At 24.4% G+C, this 25,655-nt stretch overlaps 1 protein-coding gene across 2 annotated transcripts; it reads left to right on the forward strand.

Annotated features, from left to right (window-relative positions):
- Window positions 1-50: 50 nt before the first annotated feature.
- Window positions 51-24,697, forward strand: LOC145843862 (CCR4-NOT transcription complex subunit 2-like). 2 transcript variants are annotated; one of them, XM_082951113.1, is made up of 16 exons: window positions 51-145; window positions 1,916-1,966; window positions 2,616-2,646; window positions 4,381-4,510; window positions 5,004-5,120; window positions 5,779-5,812; window positions 9,202-9,289; window positions 10,412-10,504; window positions 14,381-14,485; window positions 15,062-15,105; window positions 15,709-15,742; window positions 17,907-17,965; window positions 18,268-18,437; window positions 19,951-20,163; window positions 22,939-23,083; window positions 24,474-24,697. In XM_082951113.1, the coding sequence occupies exons 1-16, from the start codon at window positions 68-70 to the stop codon at window positions 24,561-24,563; spliced, it is 1,482 nt and encodes a 493-aa protein (XP_082807239.1). In that variant the 5' UTR covers window positions 51-67; the 3' UTR covers window positions 24,564-24,697. The 2 variants fall into 2 exon arrangements, with proteins under 2 accessions (XP_082807239.1, XP_082807241.1); XM_082951115.1 differs by having other exon boundaries at window positions 9,226-9,289.
- The last annotated feature ends 958 nt before the right edge of the window (window positions 24,698-25,655 follow it).

Genomic DNA, 25,655 nt, shown 5'->3' on the forward strand with positions numbered 1-25,655 from the left:
ACAACTGAATGTAAATAACCTAATTACAACTTTTTTGTTGATTCAGGTATTTGTACGTAAATATCTAATGGTAAATGACGCAGAAAGAAGTAACAACTTTGCCAATTCGCAAATAATGTACAGCAATAACTTTCAAAAAAAGAAGGTAAAACTGTTTGTTATACAAAACATCTTTTTTAATTTTTTTCATAAATAGTTATGGTTAGAAAAAGTTAATTTTTATAGATTGTTAGATATGAAAAAAAAAGTTTGGTAACTTTTTTACTAATAACTTGAAAGTAAATATTAAAAACTTAATCAAGCAGGCTTAAAATTAGATAGTTACATATAAAACAAGTGTTTGAGGCAATGTTGTTTGTGCATTATAAAATATATTCAATATATGTCACATACTTGTTATTCGTTTTGTTGAACGAATTAGTAATAATAACAAACATAATAGGATCAAGCTATAATTTTAGAAGTTTTGAAAATTTAGAAATTAACACAATATTTTGTTTTTAAACTTTTAATAATAAACTTAGTTTCTATTAACCATTATTTTTTGTTCAAGCTTTGAAGTTGGTGCAAAAGTTGCAAAAGTCCATTATAGATGAATAATTATATAACTAATAAACTTATAAATGAAATACTCTACTAAATCAAACATTATACAGAGTAGAATTTAAAAAAATATAAAAAGAAGTATTATTTTGTTAATTTTAGATGTTTTTAGTTAAAATGTTATAAATTTATCCTACCAGAATTTAGTTTTACCTTCTGGTTAAAAATATTTTTGAAATTTAACTAAATAAACTTCTAAATTTTAGATTTTGTTATAAGTTGTAAAATTGGTATAGGTAAAACCTTTGATTTAAGTTTAGTAAAATCTTCTTTCTCAAAATAAGACTATATGTTTTATCTGATAACAACCAAAAAGTTCTACAAACTTTGAAGGGTTGATCACAAAAATATATTATAAAAGTTTTATCAATCATATTTTTCACTTATAGTTTAAGACTTTGTATCTATTGAAAATAAATCAAATTGAAAAATTTATTTCATTAAGTAAGAGGAAATTTTATATGAACTAAGATTTTTTTTTGTAAATAATTTTTCTATTACTAAAAAAGCTTACTTATAAAGCTTTAAACTTCTTTTCTCTCCTTGTTTTTTTTATAAATTAAGTTAGCTTTATTAAATTAAAGCATATATTAGTATGCATAAAGTATTTAAAAAAATAAATAAAGTAAGTCTATCTCCTGAAACGTATATAAAATTTTAAGTTTACTCCTAGGATTGGAAAATAGGATTGTGGCCCACAATGTATATTTTAGCTTGAAAAGAACATGTTTAGAATATACAAACTTAAGATTTTTAAATAAAAATATTTTCAAGTTTGTTTCAATTTTAATTTTGACTAAATAGTATAGTTAATTTAAATATAATTTCAATACATTTTTTTATGTAGAACATTTATCTAACTTTGTTTAGTACAGTTTTTTAAATAATGTTAGCCCAAACAATTTCGTACTAGAACAATTTACTTTCCTATGACTTTCTCTAACGAATCTAAATGTTGTATAAGACTGCGGAGCTCTTGTTTACTATTTACTTCAAGTTTATATATTATGTTCTGGTTATATTTTCAATTAATTTTTTTTTTAAGTATTTTTAAATTACTTGTTTAGTTGATAAGACTAAATTTTGACATTATTAGTCAAGTTCGTGCAATTTGTAGAATTTAATAAAAACTTAATTTAAAGTTTTGTTCTCAAAAAACAGCTTTTAGGTGTTTTGTACAGTTATAAATTTATACCTACTACCTAGTTAAATATTATATGCCTTATTATACTTGAGCTTTTAATTTGCTACTAACATAAGTGAACTAAATATCAATGTAATGTACTTAAAATGTTTTTATTTTGTTTTTTAGCCCTTGGACGATGATATTGCAAGATTCGACATGCAATTTAGTAATTCTGAAGTAAGTTTTTGAAGATGAAATTTAACTTTTAAAACAAAATATTTGGAACAATTGTATACTTCATAATAGATTATAGATTAATTTAACTTCACAATGAAAAATAGTTATAATAGTTAAAACCAAAAAAAAAAGTTATCTATTATCTATCAAAAATACTGTTTAGCTATTTTAAGTTCATTCCTATGAAAAACTAAATCTTATTTAAAAGTATAATAAAATGTGTAATGTAATTGGTCAAAAGACAGACTCTTGCACAACATTTCCTGTTAGCCAGATTTTTTTACAAACAATTTTTTAACTAATAAAATATTACAATGACATCTTTTTGCATAAAACATTATATACTTTTAGTTAGACTGTATGTTTAATTTTGATTAGAAAGTTTTTTAAAACATAGGTTATATTATAAAAGTGTAATCAACATTTTATTTGAATTAAGTTTGAAAAAAGATTATCAAATAGAAACATTTATGTACTACATAAAAATTATTCAATTATCAATAGTTTGACATAGATTAGAAACTTAAGTTATAACCTAAAATGTCTATCCAAATAAAAAGTCTAGATAGGTTTAGAAATCATAATTAATTAGTTTTGTTTACAAAATATATAGTTTTCTTTTCTAAAATAAAAACTAATAATTTTCCAGATGCATAGAAACCCTCATTATACATTAGGAGGTAAGTTTATAACTTTTAATTTTGTTATTAATTAAAAAATTGCATTTGTTTATCACTAACATTTTTTTATGCATAAAATTAGCTGAATTCATCAAATGTTCAATACCTAGTTTTTATTTTATAAAATCTGCTTTAATTTTTAACAAAAACATCTGAATTTTACTTTTTTAATTAACACAATTAGTCCATGAAGAACTTCTATTGCAACTTCGTTGTTTAAGCTAATTTATCTATTCTTGTAATATATTCGTAAAAATACTACACTAGTTTATAGAAAAATAATATTTTTGAAATTATACAGGGTTGCCAAAAAACCTGAAGTTTGACAATTTAGGCTAAACAACTTGTGAAAACCTGGAATTTAATAAATTTTGAAAATAGACATGGAATTTTTAACAATTTAACATGTTCAGTAGTAAAATTTCGATTTGACTCAAAAAATCTATCATATATATAAAAAAAATTTTTTCGACCATCAAAAATGTTTATATTAAAAAACACATTTAAGGTAGCTTTACTGTATCTTCTCAATCTTTCATACTATTAAACACAGTCTCTTACCTTAAACTTAAATTAAAACTAAAGATAGACCAAAAATGTGTACTTAAAAAAACGTGGAGGAAATTTTAATAAGCTGGAGAAAATTTGCTAAAAAAATTTGGCAACCAACCCTGTTTATATGAACTTGATTTTCAACTTAAACATGTATTAAATTATTTCAATTGTATAGTATTTTGTTTTTGGTTTTAAATATATGTATCATTTATGCAAAGTGTTTTGAAATGTTATATAGAAGTTTTATATTCCTAGAAATAAAATAAGCCGGTAAAAACTAAATTCTATACCAAGCTGGGAAAATATAGAATTACAGTCAAGATATTAAAAAAAGTTGTAAATGTTATATATAAAAAAATTGTAATCATATCTTATTGGTTTTAAACAGATTAGTGCTCAAAAATATTTATTTTGAAACTTATATGTTGTAAGTAGTCTCAGACCAATTTTAACTGACAAAACTGCTACTTTTTATTCCAAGTATTTCATTGTAATGATAATCTTTTTATTAAAAGAAGCACTAGGTTTTACCTTCATTGCTAATTTATTTCATCTTGGTTTAATGTTTTTTTTTATTTTTGAACACAAGTGTTTGATACAATTCTCGTTTAGTGCAAAACTAAGAAAAATTAAATAAAGGTTAAATACAATATTTTTAAGTGTCCGAAAATCTTATGCTAACTACATACTTATTTTGTTATTAAACATAAATGACTTGGTATATATTTATTAATTTAAAGTAACTAAATATTGTAAGTAGTTCTCAAAATTTCAAAGTTAGCCACCTGAAAAGGATAATAATATTAAAACTAGTTGCTCTATCAAAAACATTTTTTGTTAAAAAGTTACATCTTTTTAGTGACGATATACTAACAAATGATTGAGTGCTCTAAACAAACGAGCAATAATAATATAGTACTACAAATTACTTTTACCAACAAGTTCGTGATAACCATTAAATAATAATCCAAGCTACCTGACAGCCGAATAAGCAAAGGCATATATCAAAACAATGAGATATTTGAGTTGCAGTAGTTTGAACAAAAAAGATTTTACAAAATTGTTATTTAGTTTTCAATACAAGAGTTAAAGTTACATTGTCATGAGAACATGTAATGCATACTTTTAACTATGTATTTCTAAAAAACTTTTCAATAAAAATAAATATTAAACAAACAGTAAATGGAGTAAGGCCAAGCACTATAGGCCAGTTACAAACTAACAACAATTCAATGTTTTCAAACGGAGGTCCAAATCTGTTGCAGACGACTCCTAACAATGAAAACAGCCTTTTATCAGGGCAAAATAGGTTTGCTGTAAATAAATGTAAAAAAAAACAGTAAACTGTTATTATATAAATAAAATTTAAGTAGTTATTTAAAAATATGTCCTAAAAGTTGTATGTTTAAATTGCCCAACATAAAGTTTTTATAATGTCAAGTTATATATCTTTCGCCAATTTATTGTTTATTATCTGCAAAAGACTGGACGATATGAAAGATTTATTAGACTTCGATTATTTTTGAACTTTATTTAAAACCTCTTTTTTCATAAGTTTTGATCATGTAATCAACTTTCTTATTTGAAATATTTTAATGATACTATCTTACAAAATACTTTATCTAATTATATTTAAGTTTCATAAAAGTTTACGTGTTCAAGTTGTTTAAATCTGAACAAGTAGTGTTTTAACTTGAAAGTCTTAAGTTTTCAATTGTATTTCTTCGAACAGAGGTTTTTTAGTACTTGTTAACATACTTACTTGAGTCATAATACATAATTTTAAATTTCCAAATACTCAGAGTGACGGGGGGTCTGTTCAGGAACGGAAATTTACAAAATCAAATTCAATCGCCCACCCACCTGAGTATGTCCTCTCCCGAGATGATTCTCAACAACCGCATGCCCCCCAACAATCGGTCAGTTTTGTTTTAAAAATAAGTTCAATTTTCATTTTTTTGATGTATTTAAATCAATGACCAGATCCAACAACCTGTTTCAATGACAATGTTTCAATCGGTTTGTATATTTTAACTATAAAAAACAGGGTTGCCACACACTCAGGGAACTCAGGGAATTTTCAAGTTGTAGAAAATCTCAGGGAATTTTGATTCTATTTTTTAACTCAGGGAAACTCAGGGCAGTTTTGGTTTTATCTAAAATTTTCAGGGAAATTTTAAGATTTTTAAAAAAATCTCAGGGAAATTTTTTCTAGATCTAGAATGAGGTTTAGTTGATCCAGTTTGAATATTTTGTTCAAAAAAGTAAATTTTATTCATTTTTAAGTGCTAATTTATAAATTTTTTAACCTTGCGGCAAGTTCTTCAATAAACTTAGAATTAACATGGTAATTTTTTAATAAATAAAATGTTTTTTAAAGATTTGAAAAAAAACTCAGGGAAGTTTAAGGTTACACAGGGAAGTTTCTGGTCACTCAGGGAAGATTTTATGACTCAAAGAGTGGCAACCCTGAAGAAATCTTTATTTTTATAACTTAAAATGTTTTTTCAACAACCAGTCAGTTTCTATTTGTTTCATGAGATCTCACAATTATTAAAATTATTAATGTTTTTTCAGGCCCAGTCAAATGTCAAACTTCCATACGCAATCAGTGAGTTCTATAAATGTTTTTATTTTTTGTCGTGATTGTATACCAGCATTATAGTTATGTAAAATATTTTATTTATAGCATAAAAGTAGTTTTAGAAGTACAATTGTGTTCTTGAAAAATTTTAAGTTGTTGTTGTAGGAAAACAAGTATAAAATAAGTTTTTAAAGGTTTTTCCAGAGAGAATTAATAATAAAATTGTATGTATACCTTTATTTAATACGTCCTTTTAGCCCAGGAAATTTTACAAACTTATGAAACTCCAAGTATTTATAAGGTGTTTTGCACAATTTCATAATATAAGATAATGTAGATTGATTTTTTTTTCAAATTTAAATATAGTTTAACTTTAATCTATATCTTAAATTTACTTTTTCAAATTTAAACCAAAATATTTTTTACCAATAGTTGTCATTTAAAAAGTTGTAATTTTACTTTTAAGGCTTTTCATTATTCTGTTTGTAAACACTTGCAGTAATGTGTGATGTTTGTAATAATTGGACTGGTTTGAGGGAGTTTTTTATTTAAACTTTTATTGTGTACTTTAAATGTACCAACAATAAAAAACTTCAAATTTTAGCGTACTCATATAAAAACCAGCTATTTCTAACTTTATAAGTCTGCATCTAGCCGAAAAATTAAGGGCTTATTATGTTAGAGTTCATATATGTTAATATAAAAATAATGACAGTAATTATAATGTAAATTAAGTTAAATGAAAAATATTTTTATTTGTAATTAATTTTTATAGTGGTAGTTTTGAGTTGCTTTAAAGTAATACTTAAGTTTTTATACAAAGTGACGTTGTAATCTTAAAATACTAAAAACAATAAAGCTCTCCCAAGATTTCAACATATTTTTATTTGTTGTACTTTTTCAACGTTAAAATCAATGGTTAGGTCAACAAAGTATTTTTGTTATATGTATATATATATATATATAAATACAGCTTTGATAAAGTGCAACAAAAGTTTTATAAAATGTAAACAAAACTACGACAAAAACAAACTTTTGTGCTCAGCTTGTACTAATAGGTAAACTTTTTATAATAAAATATTTAAAACAGTATTATAAAGTAGTTTTTAATTACTGTCGTGGTAATACTGTTTTGTCAAAACTTTATAACAGTGTAAAACTTATTTATACTATTTCGTTGTTGTTTGGACTTTCATATCATATCATGATTACTAAGGCTTTAAACTTTTGAGATGCACTTGTTTAAATTATAATAAACACATTGTGTACGTGTAACTTAAATAAACTATTTAAATCCATATTCTTGCAAAAAATATTTCTATAAACCTTTGAAATATTGTTTAGTTATTTTTTTTTTAATTTTTAAACTTGAGAAAAAGATGATAATATTGAAAGTTAAGTTTTTGTAAACTTATGAAAAATTTATTCTACTAATCAGTATGATTTTGAAGTAACAAATATATTTATTTATGTACTTAAAAGTATATTTTAATAATTTTGTCATAGCAAATATAAACAAGTTTATATTTATTTATTGAGCTTAATTAATTTTTATATTTCTAAAATTTTGTTCCTAGGGTTAGTAACTTAAAACTTGTTTGATAATACAAAGAATTTCTGTGTAGTTTATACAAGTTTGTTTTATATATCTTAAAATAGTTTAAAGCTTTTTTATTTATGTAAACTTGAAACATTAATCAAGTTTAAATAACCTTGTATGTAAATGTTATGTGGTATGTACTTAATTTAAAACTTAAACATTTTTTTTCGATTTACCTTACTTTTAAAACCAAAGTCTACCAAATAATAATTTTATTGTATGTTTATTAGAGGTCTTATAATAAATTATTGAATTTCAATTTTATTTGGCATAAAGTTTACATTGAAAACTGGTTTTAAAATTAAGTAGTTAAAAAAAACTTACTTATAATTTTATTGTTTTTATAGTTGTTTTGTTTAAGTTAATTTTAAAATAATTAATAAACTTATTTTTAATATATAATTTAGTTTGATTTCGGATGACAAACTACTACAATTGAACAAAAATTTAGATTTGTGATGTAAAATAAAAATGATTTTAATAAAGCTTATAAAATTTTATTTACTCATTTATGAATTTTACTCATTTGATAAACTTTTGTTCTTTTAAATACGATTATCCTTGAAATGTTTTGTTAAAGTTATATTTTATTATTTGTTAGCTTGTTCACTAACAAACTTATTCAGAGCTCAAATCATTTAACTTTTTTAGTCATCATAATAATAGTAATAATAATAATAAAATATAACTTTTGTCAAAGAGAAACAAAGCTTTTGTTTAATGAAAGTTTAATTGATTCTTTTGTTTGGATTAATCACATGTTTTATCACTAAAAAGTTTGTTAGAAATTTGTAGAAAGCTAATTTATGTTAAAATATTTTTTAAATTTTATTCTTGAAAAGAAATTATGTAAAACTAAAAAGTATGTTTTATCTTATTACGGAAATGGTATTTTGTACTTAATTGACAAATAAATTTCACCTTAAAATATATTTTTTAATCTAAAAATAAGTAATTATTTTGAACGTTAATTAGAAGATTAATAACATGCTTATTTATCAAAATCAATATCAATTAAACTCAAACAACCTAATCAATGAAACGTTTTATATTAGTCATGCCTTTAGTCTCTAATTTCAACAAATAATTAAAAAAAAAATTATATTTTTAATATTTTAATTGATTAATTCACAGCGTTTCTACAAGCAAACAAAATGTTATAATAAAACTATCATTCTAATTAAAAGTAATTGATTTATCAAAAATAAAAAAATTACTTTAGTCTCTGCCTCTTTTGTCAGTATATTTTATGTTTGTATTAATTAAAGAGTATAATTAGTTTTAACTATGTTTTTTTTTATCTTAATTATCTATTTTCTTAATAAAAGTCTATTATGTTTCCATCGTTTTGAATTAAAAAATAACTTTTTATAGAAACTATTACTATTTTTAATTTGTGGTTTTATGTTGTTCCTAGAAGTTAAGTCACAATCATTTCAATAAATCACAAACAATAAAAAAACCTAAATATTATTTTAAAACTAATAAAAACCTTTAAAACTTATAATGAAAAAATTTAAAGTTAGGACAAAAAATGTTCTACTTTATGATTCCAATGCATTAAATGGTTATTATTATTTATAAACTTAAACTTCTATAATTCTAAAATTTATTCGGACTACACAACCAAAAAACATACAAATATTATTTGGTACTAAAAAACAAAAAATTTGCTTTAAAAATTTTAAGTTGAAATATTTATGCCAAAAATTATAGTATTATATTATTTTATACTATTATATTACTAGTGTAAGCATAAATCTAGTACTACAAACGTGCACTGTTTTGTTATTTCTGTTATTTATTATCCGAACAGCACATGAACGACCAACATTTTCAGAGGAGCAACGGGGTGATGGGCAACTCCCAACAGCTTCAGCAGGATATTCAGCAGAACCAGAACGGTTTGTTGACTCATGTTGCGCGCCACCGTGAAAGTTTGACGATTTTTTTGAAAACTGAGCGAAGTTTTGTGAATAAGTTTTAAAAACTAAACTGGGAAAGTTGGATTGTTGAAAAAGCATAGTTTTTATACTTTTTTTTTCAGCAAAGCGCTTTTTTCAAAGTGACTCATCTTTTTCATTTGTGCGCCATGTGAAATTTGACCTGTTTATTTAATTTTAATGTAAATTTTGCTTGGGAATTAATTGTAAAAACCAAGTTTCGCGTTTTTGTAGTTTTATTAATTTTGTTTGATATGAAATTTAAAACAGCTTTACAAGTATTTTTCAACTCAAGGTATTCGAAGGATTAAATAATGTTTATTTTATCAGTAATTCTTAACGCTTTGAAAATACGTGAGTTTGTTTTAACCAAAGTTATATTTATTTTATGTGTAAATGCATTTAAGTTTGAATTTATAGGTTTCAAAAATAGTTTAGTAGTGATTACTTTCAATTTTAATAAGCTCACAGCTTAAATTAACTTTTCACCTGGTCCAATTAGACTTTTTTTTTCAATTTTTTTTAGAATTTCTAATAAGAAAAAGTTTTAGTTGAAAAGCTTTCTCCATCTACAAAATAAACTAAGTTGTTTTTGCACACTATAATAGTCACTTGAGTTAGAAAACACTTACTTTAGATACATATTAGCTTTATATGTATCAACTTTTGTTCTGTAAAAATCCCAAACTACACTTGAGCCCGTGATAATTAACAACATTTAAGCGTATTTAAATTTATTTAAATAAGATATAAAACTTTGAATTCTTTGTTTGTTATGAACAAATTCTTATATTACAAAAACTTTTAATATTCTTATTTTGTAATTTACGCAATAAAGTTCAATAAAAAATTACTAGTATGGATTGACAAACTTTTTCATTAAACTCCGAAAAAAATAGATTTGTTATTTGTATTAAATACAGAAAGTTACTAGAGCCGTGTAGCATAACATTTATAAATGACAAGGTAACAGATTATTAATACATATTTAGTAATTGAACATCGATATTCAGCAGTGGTTTACCAATATGAACCACATACACTTTGTAACTGTAGAAAGTTTAATATTTATGTTTTATACAGCGAGTTACCAGGACGAGTATCCCCCGTTAAAAGGAGTGAGTCACCCTCCAGGAGTCATCAGCGGCCCCTCCACCAACATCAAGTCCAGTTACGGTGAGATAATTTATATAAGTAGTAATAAATGGTGTATTCGAATATAAAAAGCTTCGCAATGTTTTGTTGCGCTGGCGGGTAATATGATAAGGTAATGTATTAATAATATATGTTAGTTTTAGCTATATAGTTTGTTGTTAAACTATAGGAGATAGATTGACGTTTTTTAAAGTAATTTTTGTACTTTTTTATTAAAAAAATACTTGCTTATAAACCAATGCAACTTGAACGGTTTGTCTAAACTTGTGTAAAATAAACATTATTTGAACATTAGTTTCAAAATGTTTATATGAGGTTTTCGTCTTTCACAGTTAAAAATTTTAATTTATAAATAAGTTTTAAAAATAACGTTAGAATATATTTAAAAGTATCGAAACAATGATATGCTTCAAGTACATTGTAGGATGCGTATTAGCGCACAGAACAGCTTATTTGTTCAGCACGAGAAATAATGTAAACAGTCATTGAATCGTTTTTACAGTAAATCGTTTTAAAAGCATGGCTCACACGTTTCTAACGTTTATTTTGTGTTTACGGATTACTGTAATTCTTTGTTTATGCTGAATAATATGAAAGCTTTTACAAAAACTAAGTTTTGATTTTTTTAGTATAAATAATTGAATAGAAAATATAATAGAATATGTTAGTTTTAAAACTGTTTTAAAAAGTTTGAAAATAGAATTATTTTAGTACTTATACTTAGTAGAGTAAAAACGAAGTGTAAAATATTAACTATAAAATTTAATTTATAAAACCAAAGGTTTTAACTGTAACTTTATAATGTTTTAGAAGTCAATTAATATTTTTATAATATAGCTAATGATTAGTACAAACTTAATGATTAAAATAATTAATATAATTGTTTCATTTTATAAATTTTAGAGGCAATTAAGTTTCTAATTAGTTGATTAATAATAATAAATGGCAAAAATAAAAGAACTGAAATAAATGCCATTAAATACAAGTTAGAATTAACTTTTATAAAACTCATGTCTAATAAATTTTTAATAAAAAATCTGTAATTTGTATTTGTTTAAATCTTTAGAAAGAAGAATATTAATTTTGTCTGTTTTTATTTTCTAAATAATACTTAAAATTGAAAAAAAAAAAAAAACATTTGTTCAAAACTTATATTAACAAATTAGTGTACCATTGCCATCAAAATTAAATCGATCAAAGTTTTTAACAACTAAATATTTTTTGTTATTAAATAGATAATTTGGTGAATGACTATACGGTTACAGTAATTAAACTTATGTTTTTTGGAGTTTATTAGATTTTTGTTGATTTAATTTCGTGTTATTATGAACTGTATTATATCATCACAATTACCTCCAAAAGAGAAGTTTAAAAAAAATCATATTATTTAAAAAGTTAAACATTTAAAGTTATAAAAAAATAGTTGTTTATTATCCAAAGCTTTATTTTAACCAGATTTATTACAAAACTTTAACATATAATAGTTAATCTTTATTTTATTTTTTAATGTTATACTATAAAAAAGTAAATAAAGACTATAATTTCTAAGCTTTAAAAGATTACCTTAAAAAATCAAATATATAGTAAAAAAGAAACTAACTTTTAAAATTAATAAAAACTAATTAGTTTCTAAAACAGTATTTTTTTGTTCGTTGTTTGTTATTCAACTTTTTAATCGCATTATTATACGTTCTCTATCACCTACAATTTAATAATTTGTTTTTTGTTAATATTTTAAACAGTTTGTATTACGCTTTGATTTAACTGATGAGTGTTCGAAATTAATAATTTGTTTTTTGTTTTATGATTAATGTTTAAACAGTTTGTATTATGTTTATACGACCCAACTGATGAGTGTTTTGACTTCTAATTGATAGTTTCCGATAATTGTTTTTAATTTTCGGTTTATTCATTTTAAAACCGCAAATTCTGATAAACCTTCTCGTATTATCTAGTTCTAATTTATAAAACTTTCATGGTTAGTTGCCACAAAAGCTTTTAATGTTTAAAATACAACTATTTTTAAAGCAATCAATTTAATATTATTTTCAAAACTTATTTCTAAAAAGTGTAGTCAATTGATCATGATTTCGTACTATGCTGTATTTAATTCTGATATTTTTTAACTGGTATATTAACAACAAACTAAATTTCACGTGACGCTAAAGTTATTTTCATTAAAAAAAACAAGTAGAGATTGAAATTATACCAAAAAATTGTCAAAAGGAAATGAGTGATTTGTAATATAACATATGGTCGTGTTAGTATACATTTAGGAATGTTTAAATTGCGAGTTGTATTTTTACATCTATTAAAAATAGCCGTTTTCAAGTAAATGCGTATGTGTATCACTGACTTTTATTGCAATATCGTTCATTTGTTTTGTTTTCAGCTTTTTTTCGTGTTTATTGTTTTTATATTTTCAAGCTAATTCAATTAAACTGGTTTTGAATTATTTTTTAATAGTATACAACTTAATACTATTTTTATCTTCACTGCTGAATAAAAGTCGTAGTTAATTTAATTGCAATATTTTATTTAAAATTTACACTGAAGTTATTGATTTTAATTTTGTGTGAATTTTCAATAACAAACTCGTGTGCATAAATCAAATATATTTTTTATCAAAAAAATATCCTTTCAAAACTTTTAGTTTTATTAGTTTGTTGAACATTAGAAATAAATATTCGTCGGCATATTTTTAACTCCAACTTTAATATTTACAAGAAGTTATTTAAATTAATTTTTTGAATACTTTTTTAGCACGTTTTTCAATCACCGTCTTCATCAGTAAACTTAGTCTATAAGTTTAACACAGCTTAATAAAATAACCACTTTGTAATTATTTTCTAAATAATTTTCGATTAATACTTATTAGTATAACACATGACTTTTAACAACTTAAATATTATATTGATTAACAAAAACTAATGCAATTTGTAATTGTATTATCCTTAATTTTTTTTAAACAGTTTGTGTTCATTTACACTTATTTTGCTCATTGAATTTTTTATTCCTTTTTTTATCATAAAAAAACAAGGTGTTTTAATCAGTATTATTACAATGATCATCAACCATTTATAACTTTAGATTGTTTGATCAAAATTTAGATACTGTTTAGTATTTAGGCAATGAGCTATATCAATGTCAATATAATTAAATTATTACGTTTCATTATCAATTAAATTAGTTCGTAAGTTTTATACTATTTTACACATAAATGAGTAACGGTGAGAACACAGGATTTCAGATGCAAATAAATTTACAGTTATATTTAAATAGTTTTTCCATTTATGTTTGCAATTAACAGTTATACTTCTTTTCAACAATATTGCATTCTAAACACAGTAATGAACAAGACAAATAAAATATATAAATATCCTACAGCTGATATACAACACAGTGTCGAAATTTAGTAAGAAAACTCTTATTAATTTAGGGTTGCCAAAAAACCTGGAATTTTGAACAAAAATCACCAAAAAAAATTGGAATTTTTAACAATTTTAACATGTTCAGTAGTAAATTTTCGATTTGACACAAAAAATCTATTGTATAGATTGAAAAAAATTGTCATCATCAAAAAGTTTTTTTATAAAAAAACAAGTTTAAAGTAGCTTTACAGTATCTTTTCAATGCTGTTATACTATTTAACACATTTTCTTACCTTAAACTTAACTTAAAACTAAAAATAGACCCAAAAATGTGTACTTTTAAAAACCTGCAGAAAAATTGCCGAAAATATTAGAATAACTAAAAATTTTAAAACTATAATTTCACATATTGAACAAAAAGTTATAACTAATCTATATCACAGTAGTGATGTTTGAAAAGTATATTTTGTATTTTTTTATTTTTTCACGTATGTGTGTTTTATTTTAATTTTATTATTTTTCACAGTGATGAACAAGGCTGAGAACACGGAGTTCACGATGCAGAGCGAAGATTTTCCCGCTCTTCCCGCTACCTCAACCAATCAAGTTTCCAATCATATGAACTCCGTCTGTCAGTATTTATTTTATTATTTATTTTATTTATTATTTTATTTCCCGCTACCTCAACCAACCAAGTTTCCAATCATATGAACTCCGTCTGTCAGTTTTTATTTTTTTAGTTATTATGAGAACTTATAATTTGTTTTATAAAAGTATAATAAAAGCTTCATTCTTACATCTTTTTTTAGTATTTTTTTTAACGATACCAAATAAATTCTGTAAGCTTTTGATGAACTTTTAATAGTAGAATGTTTGTTTTATAAAATAATTTGTTGTGTGATGAAAATTGAAAAACTTTTCCGCATACGGTAACAGAAATCTTCAATTAAATATAGTATTATAAAATACACATTCGATAACAAATTAATCAAATGATAATTTGTTGGTTTTTACGCCGCTATGTGGTAGTTTCTGCGGCAGTTTAGCCAGACCAGAATTTTCAGTTTATTTACTTCAATTCAGTAGTGTTCGGTCAAAAACCACCATTTTTAAGCTACTTTAATTTTGTTTCGTAGAAAATATTTTTTTCGTAACCTTTTACCACAAACAAAGTTAAATTAAAAAAGCAGATTTTTAATTTTTTCAGTTCCGGATCAAGATGGTCGAGGAGACGAATCAAATCATAAATCGGTCAGTTTTTTAATAAATTAAATAAAGTTAATTAGCTATTAAAAGTATTTTTGTGAGATTGTGTAAACCTGGGTTTGTGTAGCTGCGCTCAAAAATTGTTATACTGTGCACAGAAAATGTATAACTGTAAAAATTCATTTACAGTTGCTTTCCATGTTGTCGTATTTTTTAAGCTTATAATCAATTAACTTTGTAATGAATTTTATTACACTTTATAAAAACCAAAAAGCAAATACTACCAATTGAAAAAAAGGATTTGTCTACCATAAAATTCTAAAAAAATATTTAAAATAATTAAAAACCTTCTGTAAAAGGTCAGCAAAGTACTTTTATATTTTTATGTATTTTTTTGTTTATGCGACTGTTGTGTGGGCTAAGTTAAAAATTTTATTTTCGAGACTATTCTGCCATTACTTTAGTTGCAGCAGTTTGTATAAAAGCTTTAAACAATGGTTTGGTTTTGGTACTTTTGTCTAATAAAGTTTATAACACAGCATTCAATTTTTTTGTCTAGCTTGTTATAAAGTTATGATTTTGTTTGTAATTTTCATTAATTAAAAAGTTTTTTTTTCTATTTTTTTTAACGTAAAATATAAATTTCAGAATCCATTAGGAGTACAGATCGGTGTTCAAGGAAGTTAGTTTAATTTTTTTTTAAGTTTAAAAATATAATTTTATAAGTTGTAATGTGTGAGCTGCTTTGTTGTATATTTAAAAGTGTAAATTATAAGTATTTGTATTTTAACTTCACAATTAACTTCCGCATTCAAAGCTCTTTTTGTTCTAATATTTTTCTCAGCTAACTCAATAAAAAAACAACATTTTTATAAGGTAGAGTATATTTATTTTTATTCATACACTCGTATTCAGCTGTTATAAATCTTGCAAGACAATAAAAAAATAATTTAAAAATAAAAGTTTTTAAAATGATTTATTTACAAGCTTTTTGAATTTACTTATTGATACCTATGTTCTTTTATTTGTAGCATGATACTCACCATTTTGTGTATTTAGCTAAATCGATGTAAAATCTACTAAGTAAGCACAAACATTATAGAAACTTCAACCAAATTTTACTGATTGTGTGCAATATAAATGATTTAAAGTTGCACTTATTGTTTTTTATAATTTGTTTAACACTAATTTTTACATCGTTTACTTTTAGTTTTTTAACCTGATCGGAATATTAATTCGAGCAAAATTATCACCTGTGAAATTTCTACACTATTTTTACAAGGGTTTCTAGTTGCAGAATTTTGTAAATAAAAAAACATGAAGTAAACACCAACTGTTTATAAGTAGACCTGTTTTCACATTTTTAAGTTTACCTCAATGCTTTTATTAAATTTAAAGTTGTTTTAAATATACTCATAAGCAAATCAGTAAATTTTTGGTCGGTGTTGTGGTTGAGTGTGTTTATTACATTAAACTATCAACAGTTTAAGGTTTTCGTTGCATATAGTTAATAGATTGTGTACTACTAAAGTTAGAAGGGTAGTTTTTTTTTTTCGAAAACATTTATTAGTTAAAATTAGTCTGATGTTTTGCATAGTTAAGCAATTAATTTTTACGATTAAAAAAAAACTTATGAGATTTAAGTAATAAATGTTTGAGACTCCTTATAAAAAGCGCTGAATAATAAAAAGAAGAATAAAGACTTTCATTAGAAATATATCTCCTTCTAAAGTTTTTTGAGCAGCCATCAAAACGTTTTCACAGTCTAATCTTTATAAAAAGAATCCAATTTTAATTGAAAAAATTTTTCTTACTATTTTAATAAAAATTTTTTACACTAGTTTATAAAATGGTTCTTAATTTAGCGTAGAATATTACTTGAAAATTTATGGTAAATTGTCTAAAATCGTAAGATAAAACAGATTTCTCATAAATATTTAAAGCTTCAAGATGTGGGTAGGTGTCAAGTATGCACGAAGGGGCACTTTTGCACGTGTTGGATTTTTTTTACTACCACTGTTACCTAATACCCTTGATTGCTATTTTCTTCTTGTTTTTAATTACGTATTTAATTTTTATTTTTTCACTAACACTGTTGCTCTTTACCTTTTGTCGGTTTTTTTTTTCTTGTTATTATTATTTTTTGTATTCAGTTTTTTCTTATTTTTAATTTTTTTACTATCACTGTTACCCCTTGGTCGGTAATTATTTAATTAATTTTATTATTTTTTTAAATTTAACTTAAATTTTTTGCTCTCATGCAAAAATGACCTTTAATGTATATTTGACCCGTCCCAGATTTTATACTTTTCTTCTCCATACATTTGTATCGGAAATTTTTTACAAAACTGACTATATCTCGAAATTTAATTAAAATTTAATGCTCTATAACATGGTATATATACTGAAGCTTTTGAATAAAGGTTGATGTTAATTTTTGTAAAAAAATATTGTTGGACCCCTTTTTTATGGGCCATGATAAGGTTTTTATATTATTCATATAAAGACGTATTTAAAAGTTAAAACTTTTGTGCATAAAATATGTAAGGTATACAACAGTTGCTTTTTTTAGATTTGATAACTGTTATATTTTATGAATATTTTTTAAATTTTTAAGTGTTAAATTTTTAGTTATTTTTATGTAATTTGTTGCTATGCAAAATCAGTTGAAAATATATTTCAATAATTTATTTGAAAATTTGTTTTTTAACATAAGTATGAGTTTGATTGTAATTATTTTATTGTATGTTAAATAATATAGGTTAATCATTTGTTGAGTATTTTAAATCAAAGCAATTTTATTTTCCAATAAATGTCTCAAGTGATCACAATATGATTTATTTCAGTTGAAAAATCAAAAAGGTTATTATCTACTTCAAGCAACAACCAATCGAGAGGAATACAAGTTAGTTTTAACCGTTTTAGTATAAACATGTATTTTTACTATTTACAATTTGTTATATATTTTTAGTATTGAAAATATTTGCAGAAAATAAGTTTAGAAGCTTTTCCTTTTATTAAAAATAAACATTAATATTAAAAAGTCATGTATGACTATTTATTTTTTATTTTTTTTTCATGTATACTTATGTGCTCACTAGTAAACTTAACAAACTTACTTGTACCAAGCGTTTAATAGTTTTACTCTTTCTAAACTGAGAGTCAAAAAAAAAGTTTTAACCTCGAATAACACAGTCATTCATGCAGATAACAGCGAACGACACAGTGCAGAACATTCCATCGTCGATGCTGAGAGATCAGTACGGGATGGTGGGGCTGTTGGCCTTCATTAAAACGGCTGAACAGAAACCTCAGCTGACTCATCTGGCCCTGGGCACCGATCTCACCACCCTCGGCCTCAACCTTAACTCCCAGAGGTACGATTTTAAAGTTTTATGTTAACGCACAAGTTTATTACAACAAAGTTATCAAATTTCCATATTTTTGGATTATCATATCCAATTTAAGATATATAAATAACAGGGTTGCCATACGGAGTGTATGTATTGCATGTTTGAACCTTTTTTTTGAAAAAAAAATCGTGTTTGTTTAAATTTTTTATTAAATCATTTATTGAATTACATAAAACTTTCTTGAGTCTCAAGTTGAGATATAAGTTTCTAATATCAAAAAAGTTAATTAGGGGTTAAATGGATTTTTTTTTATTGAATTAAAAGTTTAAGAAGGAAAAGTACAGTTTATTTTTCATAAGTGTTTATCACGTTTTCGTATTTAGGTTGGTCATACGGTTTGTAAAACACTAAACAATAAAAATTAATGTATTTGACTTATTACAGGGTGGTCACAAAGCCTGGAAAAACCTGGAATTTTAACAGTATTTACCTGAAAAGTAGTAAAATTTTGGTTTGAAGCAAAAAACCTATTATGTTGATGAAAATTTTTTATCATCATCAAAGATTTTTTTATTTAAAAACACATTTAAAGTAGAAGTTTTGCAGTATCTTTTCAATATTTTATACTACTTGTTATACTAATTAACACAGTTTCTTACCTTAAATTTAACTTTAGAGTAAAAATAGACCTAAAAACGTATACTTTCGAAAACCTTTTCTCAAAAATTAGTGACCGCCCTGTTATTAAAAAGATAAGTTTATAAAAATAGTCTATAGCTTTAAATCAAACCGTCTTAGTATTTGTACCAAACAATGTTGTCCAAAACTTTCGTCGTTTATTAAGACATTTTCGAAGAAAACGACTTTTTTTTTGGAAGTCATTCAAAATTTTTAACTGAATAAGAAAAAATGTGAATAGTTATTTGTGCTAAATAGTGTTTTTTACTATAATCACCGACTAAAATACGTACTTAGATACTAGTAAAACTTTTTTTCTCATAAAAGTTGCTTTGCCTCTTACTTGGTTTTGTTTCTTAGTTAGAAAAATAAAGTGTTTATAGCTAAATGTGCGATTTCCCATATAACTAATATCAAAAACATTTAATAAACGTTGAGGATTTAATTTTTTGTTGAATAATACTTCTTTAAGGTTTTCTATTTAAATTTATTTTAGTGTAAGTTTTGTTGAGGAACATTTCTGGAATGTCAGTTCGACAATTGAGATTTAAAAAAATAAGTTGTACATGCAATTTTTGGTTTCTTTAAATAAAAATACAGACTTTACTTATAGCTAAAAACATTAAACTTTTCTTACAATGTTTATAATAAGAAACAAGTTCATTTTGTAAGTGTGTTTAAAAACACTAAAACTTTTCATATTAACTAGTTTTGACAATTACTAAATTTAAGTTTTATAAGATATTGTTTTAGATAATACTCAAACTTTGTGACTGTTGAAAACAAGTCAAAACCTTATTTTAAAATATTAGTATTAAATAAATAAATTATACGCAAGGTCACAACACAATTTTCACAGCAACCTACACCCGCGGTACCGGTCGCCGTTCTCGCGGCAGATGTGCCGGCTGCAGGACCTGGACTGCTTCGTGCCGGCCGAGTACAAGACGAACGCGCAGCTGAGGGAGAAGCTGGCCCCCATCAAGCTGACCAAGTACGGCGACGACCTGCTCTTCTTCGTATTCTACTCCTACCCGGGAGACATCATGCAGTTCGCCGCCGCTGTCGAGCTGTTAGTGTTTTATTGATTTATATGTTTTTGTCGTACTTAATTGTTTTGCACTATGTTTTAATGAACATAAAAGTTGTTAATCATTAAATGTTGTTAATGTTCTTATTGAGGTTCTTTAGCCGCTGATGAGATGTTAGTTGTGTTTTTTTTTTTTGTATTGTAAGCATTTTAGATTTTCTTTTGACATAAAAAAGTATTTAATCACTTCAAGGGTTCATAGAATATTTTTTGTTGCTGTTGAACTGTTGGTGTTATCTATAAAAAATGATTTGCTTTTTTGTTTTATCAAGTATAAATATGCGTAAATTTTTGCAAGTTGTTAAGTTCAGAATTTAGTATTTTTGAAAAACTGTTTAACAAATGATTGTTATTATTTTGTAGTTTGTTGTGCAGCGTTTAACACTAACATCAAAATATAAGCCATTTATGAAGAATAAAATAAAAAAAAACGTTTTTTTTGTATAAAATCTATCAAGTAGATAAATGTATAATATATAAAAAGTATAATAAAATATACGTTATTTTTGAATTTAAAATATCTCAGTATATAAGCGAGCATCTAGTACATTAGGTGCATAACACTTTATACAAATAAGTATTTATAAAAAGAACTACTGAAAATCATAAATATATCATATGTAAAAAATAAACGTGTTTTTACTTTTTTCTGTAAATTTTAAAACATGCGAGTTTTTAAGTTATGTGATTAAATTAAAATTATACAAAAGAATGTGTATTTAATAAAATAAAATTTATATAAATTGTTAACTTAAAGCTGGCAGCTTTTGTATTTTTTTACAAATGTTTATGATTAGTATTCAATTGTTATAAATAAGTTTCAATAAAAGCAAATAGTTTAGTTTGTTCTATCCAATATTCAACTTTGCTAAACTTGTAATAAATATAAAAAGAATTTCAATAAATTGTATGTTAAAAAAAAATTATTGAGTATATATAAAAATCACTAAAAAACTTTCACATATTTAATAAAATTTTAATACATCTTACATAAATTTTAATATTACTTTAAACTTGATTGAAGTAATTATATTTTAAGATGAGTTTATTTTTAAATCCAAACCACACAAAAGAAAATGTTTATAGTAAATTAGGTAAAAATAATTGTTTTTCTTTGTTATTATAACTTCATAGCTGAATTATGATTTGATTTAAGGTTAAAAGACTTTTCAAAAGATTTATTTATTTGTTTTATTTTTCTCATTTGTTTAATGTTAAAGTATTAATTTTTAGGAGTATTTTGTGCGTTAAACTAATTGCACTAGTTACCCTGTCAGGTGTAAATGTACTATTGACAATACATTTATTATTTATATTCTTTTGTTTATAACATGATCCCTTTGTTAGTAGTAATCAAAGTTTCTATTTTATAAATATGTACAAGTTAAAAGCTAAGTCAATCAATTTAAATTATTTTTTGTATGTAAATAAGTATTTATAAATTAATACTATATAAAAAAAAACAAGTATTTTATTTTATCACAATCACACGATATGTTATCCATTATTCAACTCAACATTTCATTTATTTTTTCTCAAAAAAAAGTGTTTTTTTTCAAACAAACTACAATTTTGTAACTTTTCGCTTTAAATAAAATATAACATTTGTTAATGGTTTTCTGGTTTCAAAAATGTGTTTGGTAAATCGGTCTGTGAGTGTTGATGAATACTTTTAAACAGTTTTTAATTTTTTATGTAAAATTTTCTGTTTTGTATTTTCTATCAACTGGCAGACTTTCTTTTTTATTTTTAAAATTTACAAAACACGAATGTAGCTACATAAATTGAATATATTGCAATGGACAGTACAATATTGCCTTGACTCATAAATTTAAAATTAATTAAGATGTATTGAAAAATTTGTAGTTTTTAATCAATAATGTACATCAGAAAAAAAACATCGAAGCTTATGTTTTAAATAACCAGTTCAGTAAATAATATTTAAATAAATATAACTTTTCGATTTTAAAGATGTTTTTGTTACTAAATTTACTATTTATTTCCTAAATCTGTGTGTATACAAGGTTTACAGGCATGATGATTGCTGATTTTCGTAAATTTTTTCTGTCACCTACCATTTACTATTTAACTTCATTAGTTTTGTTAATTAAAATTGTTTCAATTATAATTGACATTTTAAGTAAACAGTTTATGATATTTTAAAGTTGTTCATGTCTAAAGAATTTAGGCCGGTTATAAATATTTTTAAATACCATCTCAGACTAATAAGTATTTTTCTGTAAATTCGAAGTTTTATGGATACGTTGTTTTCAATTCAAAGTTGAAATATTTTTGATTATACTCGTCTTAACGAAATTCCAAACGAGATAAAAAAACAAATTAAATTTTGGCTTGTGGACCTTCAGAGTACTGTTTTTAAAAGCATGATAAAAGGGTAACACTAGAAAGAACAGACTTCTATATAATTGTCAGAAAAAATTGTTTGAAATCAGTGATTTTTCTACGAATCTCGTTTTTATATATTTGCTTGGTCAACATTTGAAAAGCAAAAAAAAAAAAAACATCTTAACAGTAGAAACTTCATTTGCTGAATAGCTTTCAATTTGTTAAATTATTCGCACTTGTATATTTTACACGTTAGAAAATTACAGTACAAACTAGAGCAACAATATTATAGTATGAAAACATTTTTCCATCAACAAAACAAAAGAGCTATTAATTTTACTGCTTTCATTATAAAGTATATTAATCATACACACTTAAATAATATTGACAAGCTTCTCATAATTATCACAGGTACAACCGGGATTGGAGGTTCCACAAGGAGCAGGGGTTGTGGATCACGAGAGCTCCGGGGACCGAGGCGAGGGTGAAGACGGACACGAGGGAAGAGGGGAAGTACATTTTCTTCGACTACAAAACGTGGACGAAAACAACCAAAGTAAATTAAATAATTAATACGATATTATTCAAATATTTAAGTACATTTTCTTCGACTACAAAACGTGGACGAAAACAACCAAAGTAAATAAAATAATTAATACGATATTATTTAAATATTTAATTACATTTTCTTCGACTACAAAACGTGGACGAAAACAACCAAAGTAAATAAAATAATTAATACAATATTATTTAAATATTTAATTACATATCTTCGACTACAAAACGTGGACGAAAACAACCAAAGTAAATAAAATAATTAATACAATATTATTCAAATATTTAAGTACATTTTCTTCGACTACAAAACGTGGACGAAAACAACCAAAGTAAATAAAATAATTAATACAATATTATTTAAATATTTAATTAAATTTTCTTCGACTACAAAACGTGGACAAAAACAACCAAAATAAATAAAATAATTAATACATACAATATTATTTAAATATTTAATTACATTTTCTTCGACTACAAAACGTGGACAAAAACAACCAAAGTAAATAAAATAATTAATACAATATTATTTAAATATTTAATTACATTTTTTCTTCGACTACAAAACGTGGACGAAAACAACCAAAGTAAATAAAATAATTTATACGATTTTATTTAAATATTTAATTACATTTTCTTCGACTACAAAACGTGGACGAAAACAACCAAAGTAAATAAAATAATTAATACAATATTATTTAAACATTTAAGTATATTTTCTTCGACTACAAAACGTGTGGACAAAAACAACCAAAGTAAATAAAATAATTAATGCAATATTATTTAAATATTTAATTACATTTTTTTCGACTACAAAATGTGGACAAAAACAACCAAAGTAAGTGTTTTTATATAAATTAGTTATTCTCTACATGAATTCCTGAACCAACAAATTTTTATCGACTTATATCCGTGAGGAAATTACTAAAGCTAATTTCACAAAAAAAATGTTTTAATTTGTAAGAAAATAGGGCAGACCATAGTTGACATAAAAAGAAGGTTTTTCCATTAGGAACAGTATTTACTGAATAGTAAATAACTTAGTTTTTACTATTTTGTAAGCACAAATAGACGTTTTAATACACTTTGTAGTCCTCAGTTGCACATGGGTTCAGTCCCTGTCTTAAATTTAATGAGTGTGGGTTGATTTGGAAAATCACAAGTTGTGTCATCTTGATTTGAGGATTTATAAATATTTTAAGTTAAAGTTTATAATAAAAAATAACTTTAAAGTTGTTTCACACTTTCAAAAATCTGTTAAGCTATTTTACAGAACATGTTGGTAAAAGTTCAAGTTTTTTTTTGTTATTAGGAGTTTAAATGTTCGAGATTATTTAAGGTTTTTAGTGGGTAATAATTAATTCTACATTAAATAATTCATTTTTAATCAGGACTTCATTTTGGAGTACTCGATGTTGGAGCAACGGCCCGTCCTGCCCAACATGTCCGCCTTACACTACAACCCAAACCAGCACGGATGAATATGACAGTCACCAGGGTCAAAACAACACCCCTCATCAGGTGTGTGTATCGATTGCGGCTTTTCCCCCGTCTCTCATTCATATGCTACGTGTTTATGTGTTTGCGCGGGCGTCGTGCGACCAGCAACGACGTTTCCCGCGCAATTCCTGGCTGGCTGACAAGCTTTTTTATTAAACTGAAAACGACGCATACATACCTGAAACACCCGTACTTATTACAGTTCTTTACATAGCTACAGATATAATTTTTAAAATATTGTTAAAAAAAATATTTTTATGCTAGCTTTGTCGTGGCATATACCCTATGCTGAGTTTGAATACAAATTGTTTATGAATAATCATTTTTATTTTATTATTCTTTTTTTTTCTTTTAAAAGTTTAGCTCATATGGTATATCAACGGTTAGCTTATATATAGTTATTATAGACCAAAATAAGCGGTGTTCAGCTAAAAAGTTTTTCAGGAAAAATTATTATTATTACAAGTTTTCAATGTGTATTGTAGCTGGCAATGATTATTGTTCAAGCTCTAATAAACGTATAAAATCTTAGTTTTTGTTTTTTTTAATCCTGACAGAAATACATTAGTAATTCAAGTATTTACAACTCTATGAAATTTATTTTATGGTGTCAAAGTAAGTTGTTGCGATATACTACATAAATAAGAAATTTTATTCAAACCAGTTGTTTAACTTTGGAGTTTTGTTCTTCACACCACTTTTTAAACTTCACTATCTTTTGAGAAGCACTAATTCCAGCACAAAAGTAATAAACATGATTTGAAAGCTGGTTTCAATTTTACTTATCTCACTTTTTTATTTGGTATTTAAATTAATTGTAAGTTTTTTTGTTTAATTTAAGATTAAGAGAATTGAATAGAAAATATAAAAAGATTTATCATTCATTAAGTACATAGCTTTTGATTTAAATAAGTAAAAAATGTTTTAAAATGGTTAAAAACAAACACTTGAATAACACCTTTCAAATATAAGGTCCACGAAAAAATTATTACTTTTCTCATATATTTTCAGCTAGGATTATTAGATATGATAGGCAAAAAAAGTGCTTGTTATTGTAACTGTAAAGTTGAATG

This window comes from Thalia democratica, chromosome 9, assembly GCF_965202585.1.
Source record: "Thalia democratica chromosome 9, ktThaDemo2.hap1.1, whole genome shotgun sequence".
Lineage (NCBI taxonomy): Eukaryota > Metazoa > Chordata > Thaliacea > Salpida > Salpidae > Thalia > Thalia democratica.

Bases quoted from the DNA above. Each gene is read 5' to 3' on its own strand.
- LOC145843862 (XM_082951113.1), top strand. From the start codon at position 68: ATGGTAAATGACGCAGAAAGAAGTAACAACTTTGCCAATTCGCAAATA. The intron at 146-1,915 runs GTAAAACTGTTT...TTTGTTTTTTAG, and splicing joins ATAACTTTCAAAAAAAGAAG to CCCTTGGACGATGATATTGC. The intron at 15,743-17,906 runs GTTAGTTTAATT...GATTTATTTCAG, and splicing joins ACAGATCGGTGTTCAAGGAA to TTGAAAAATCAAAAAGGTTA.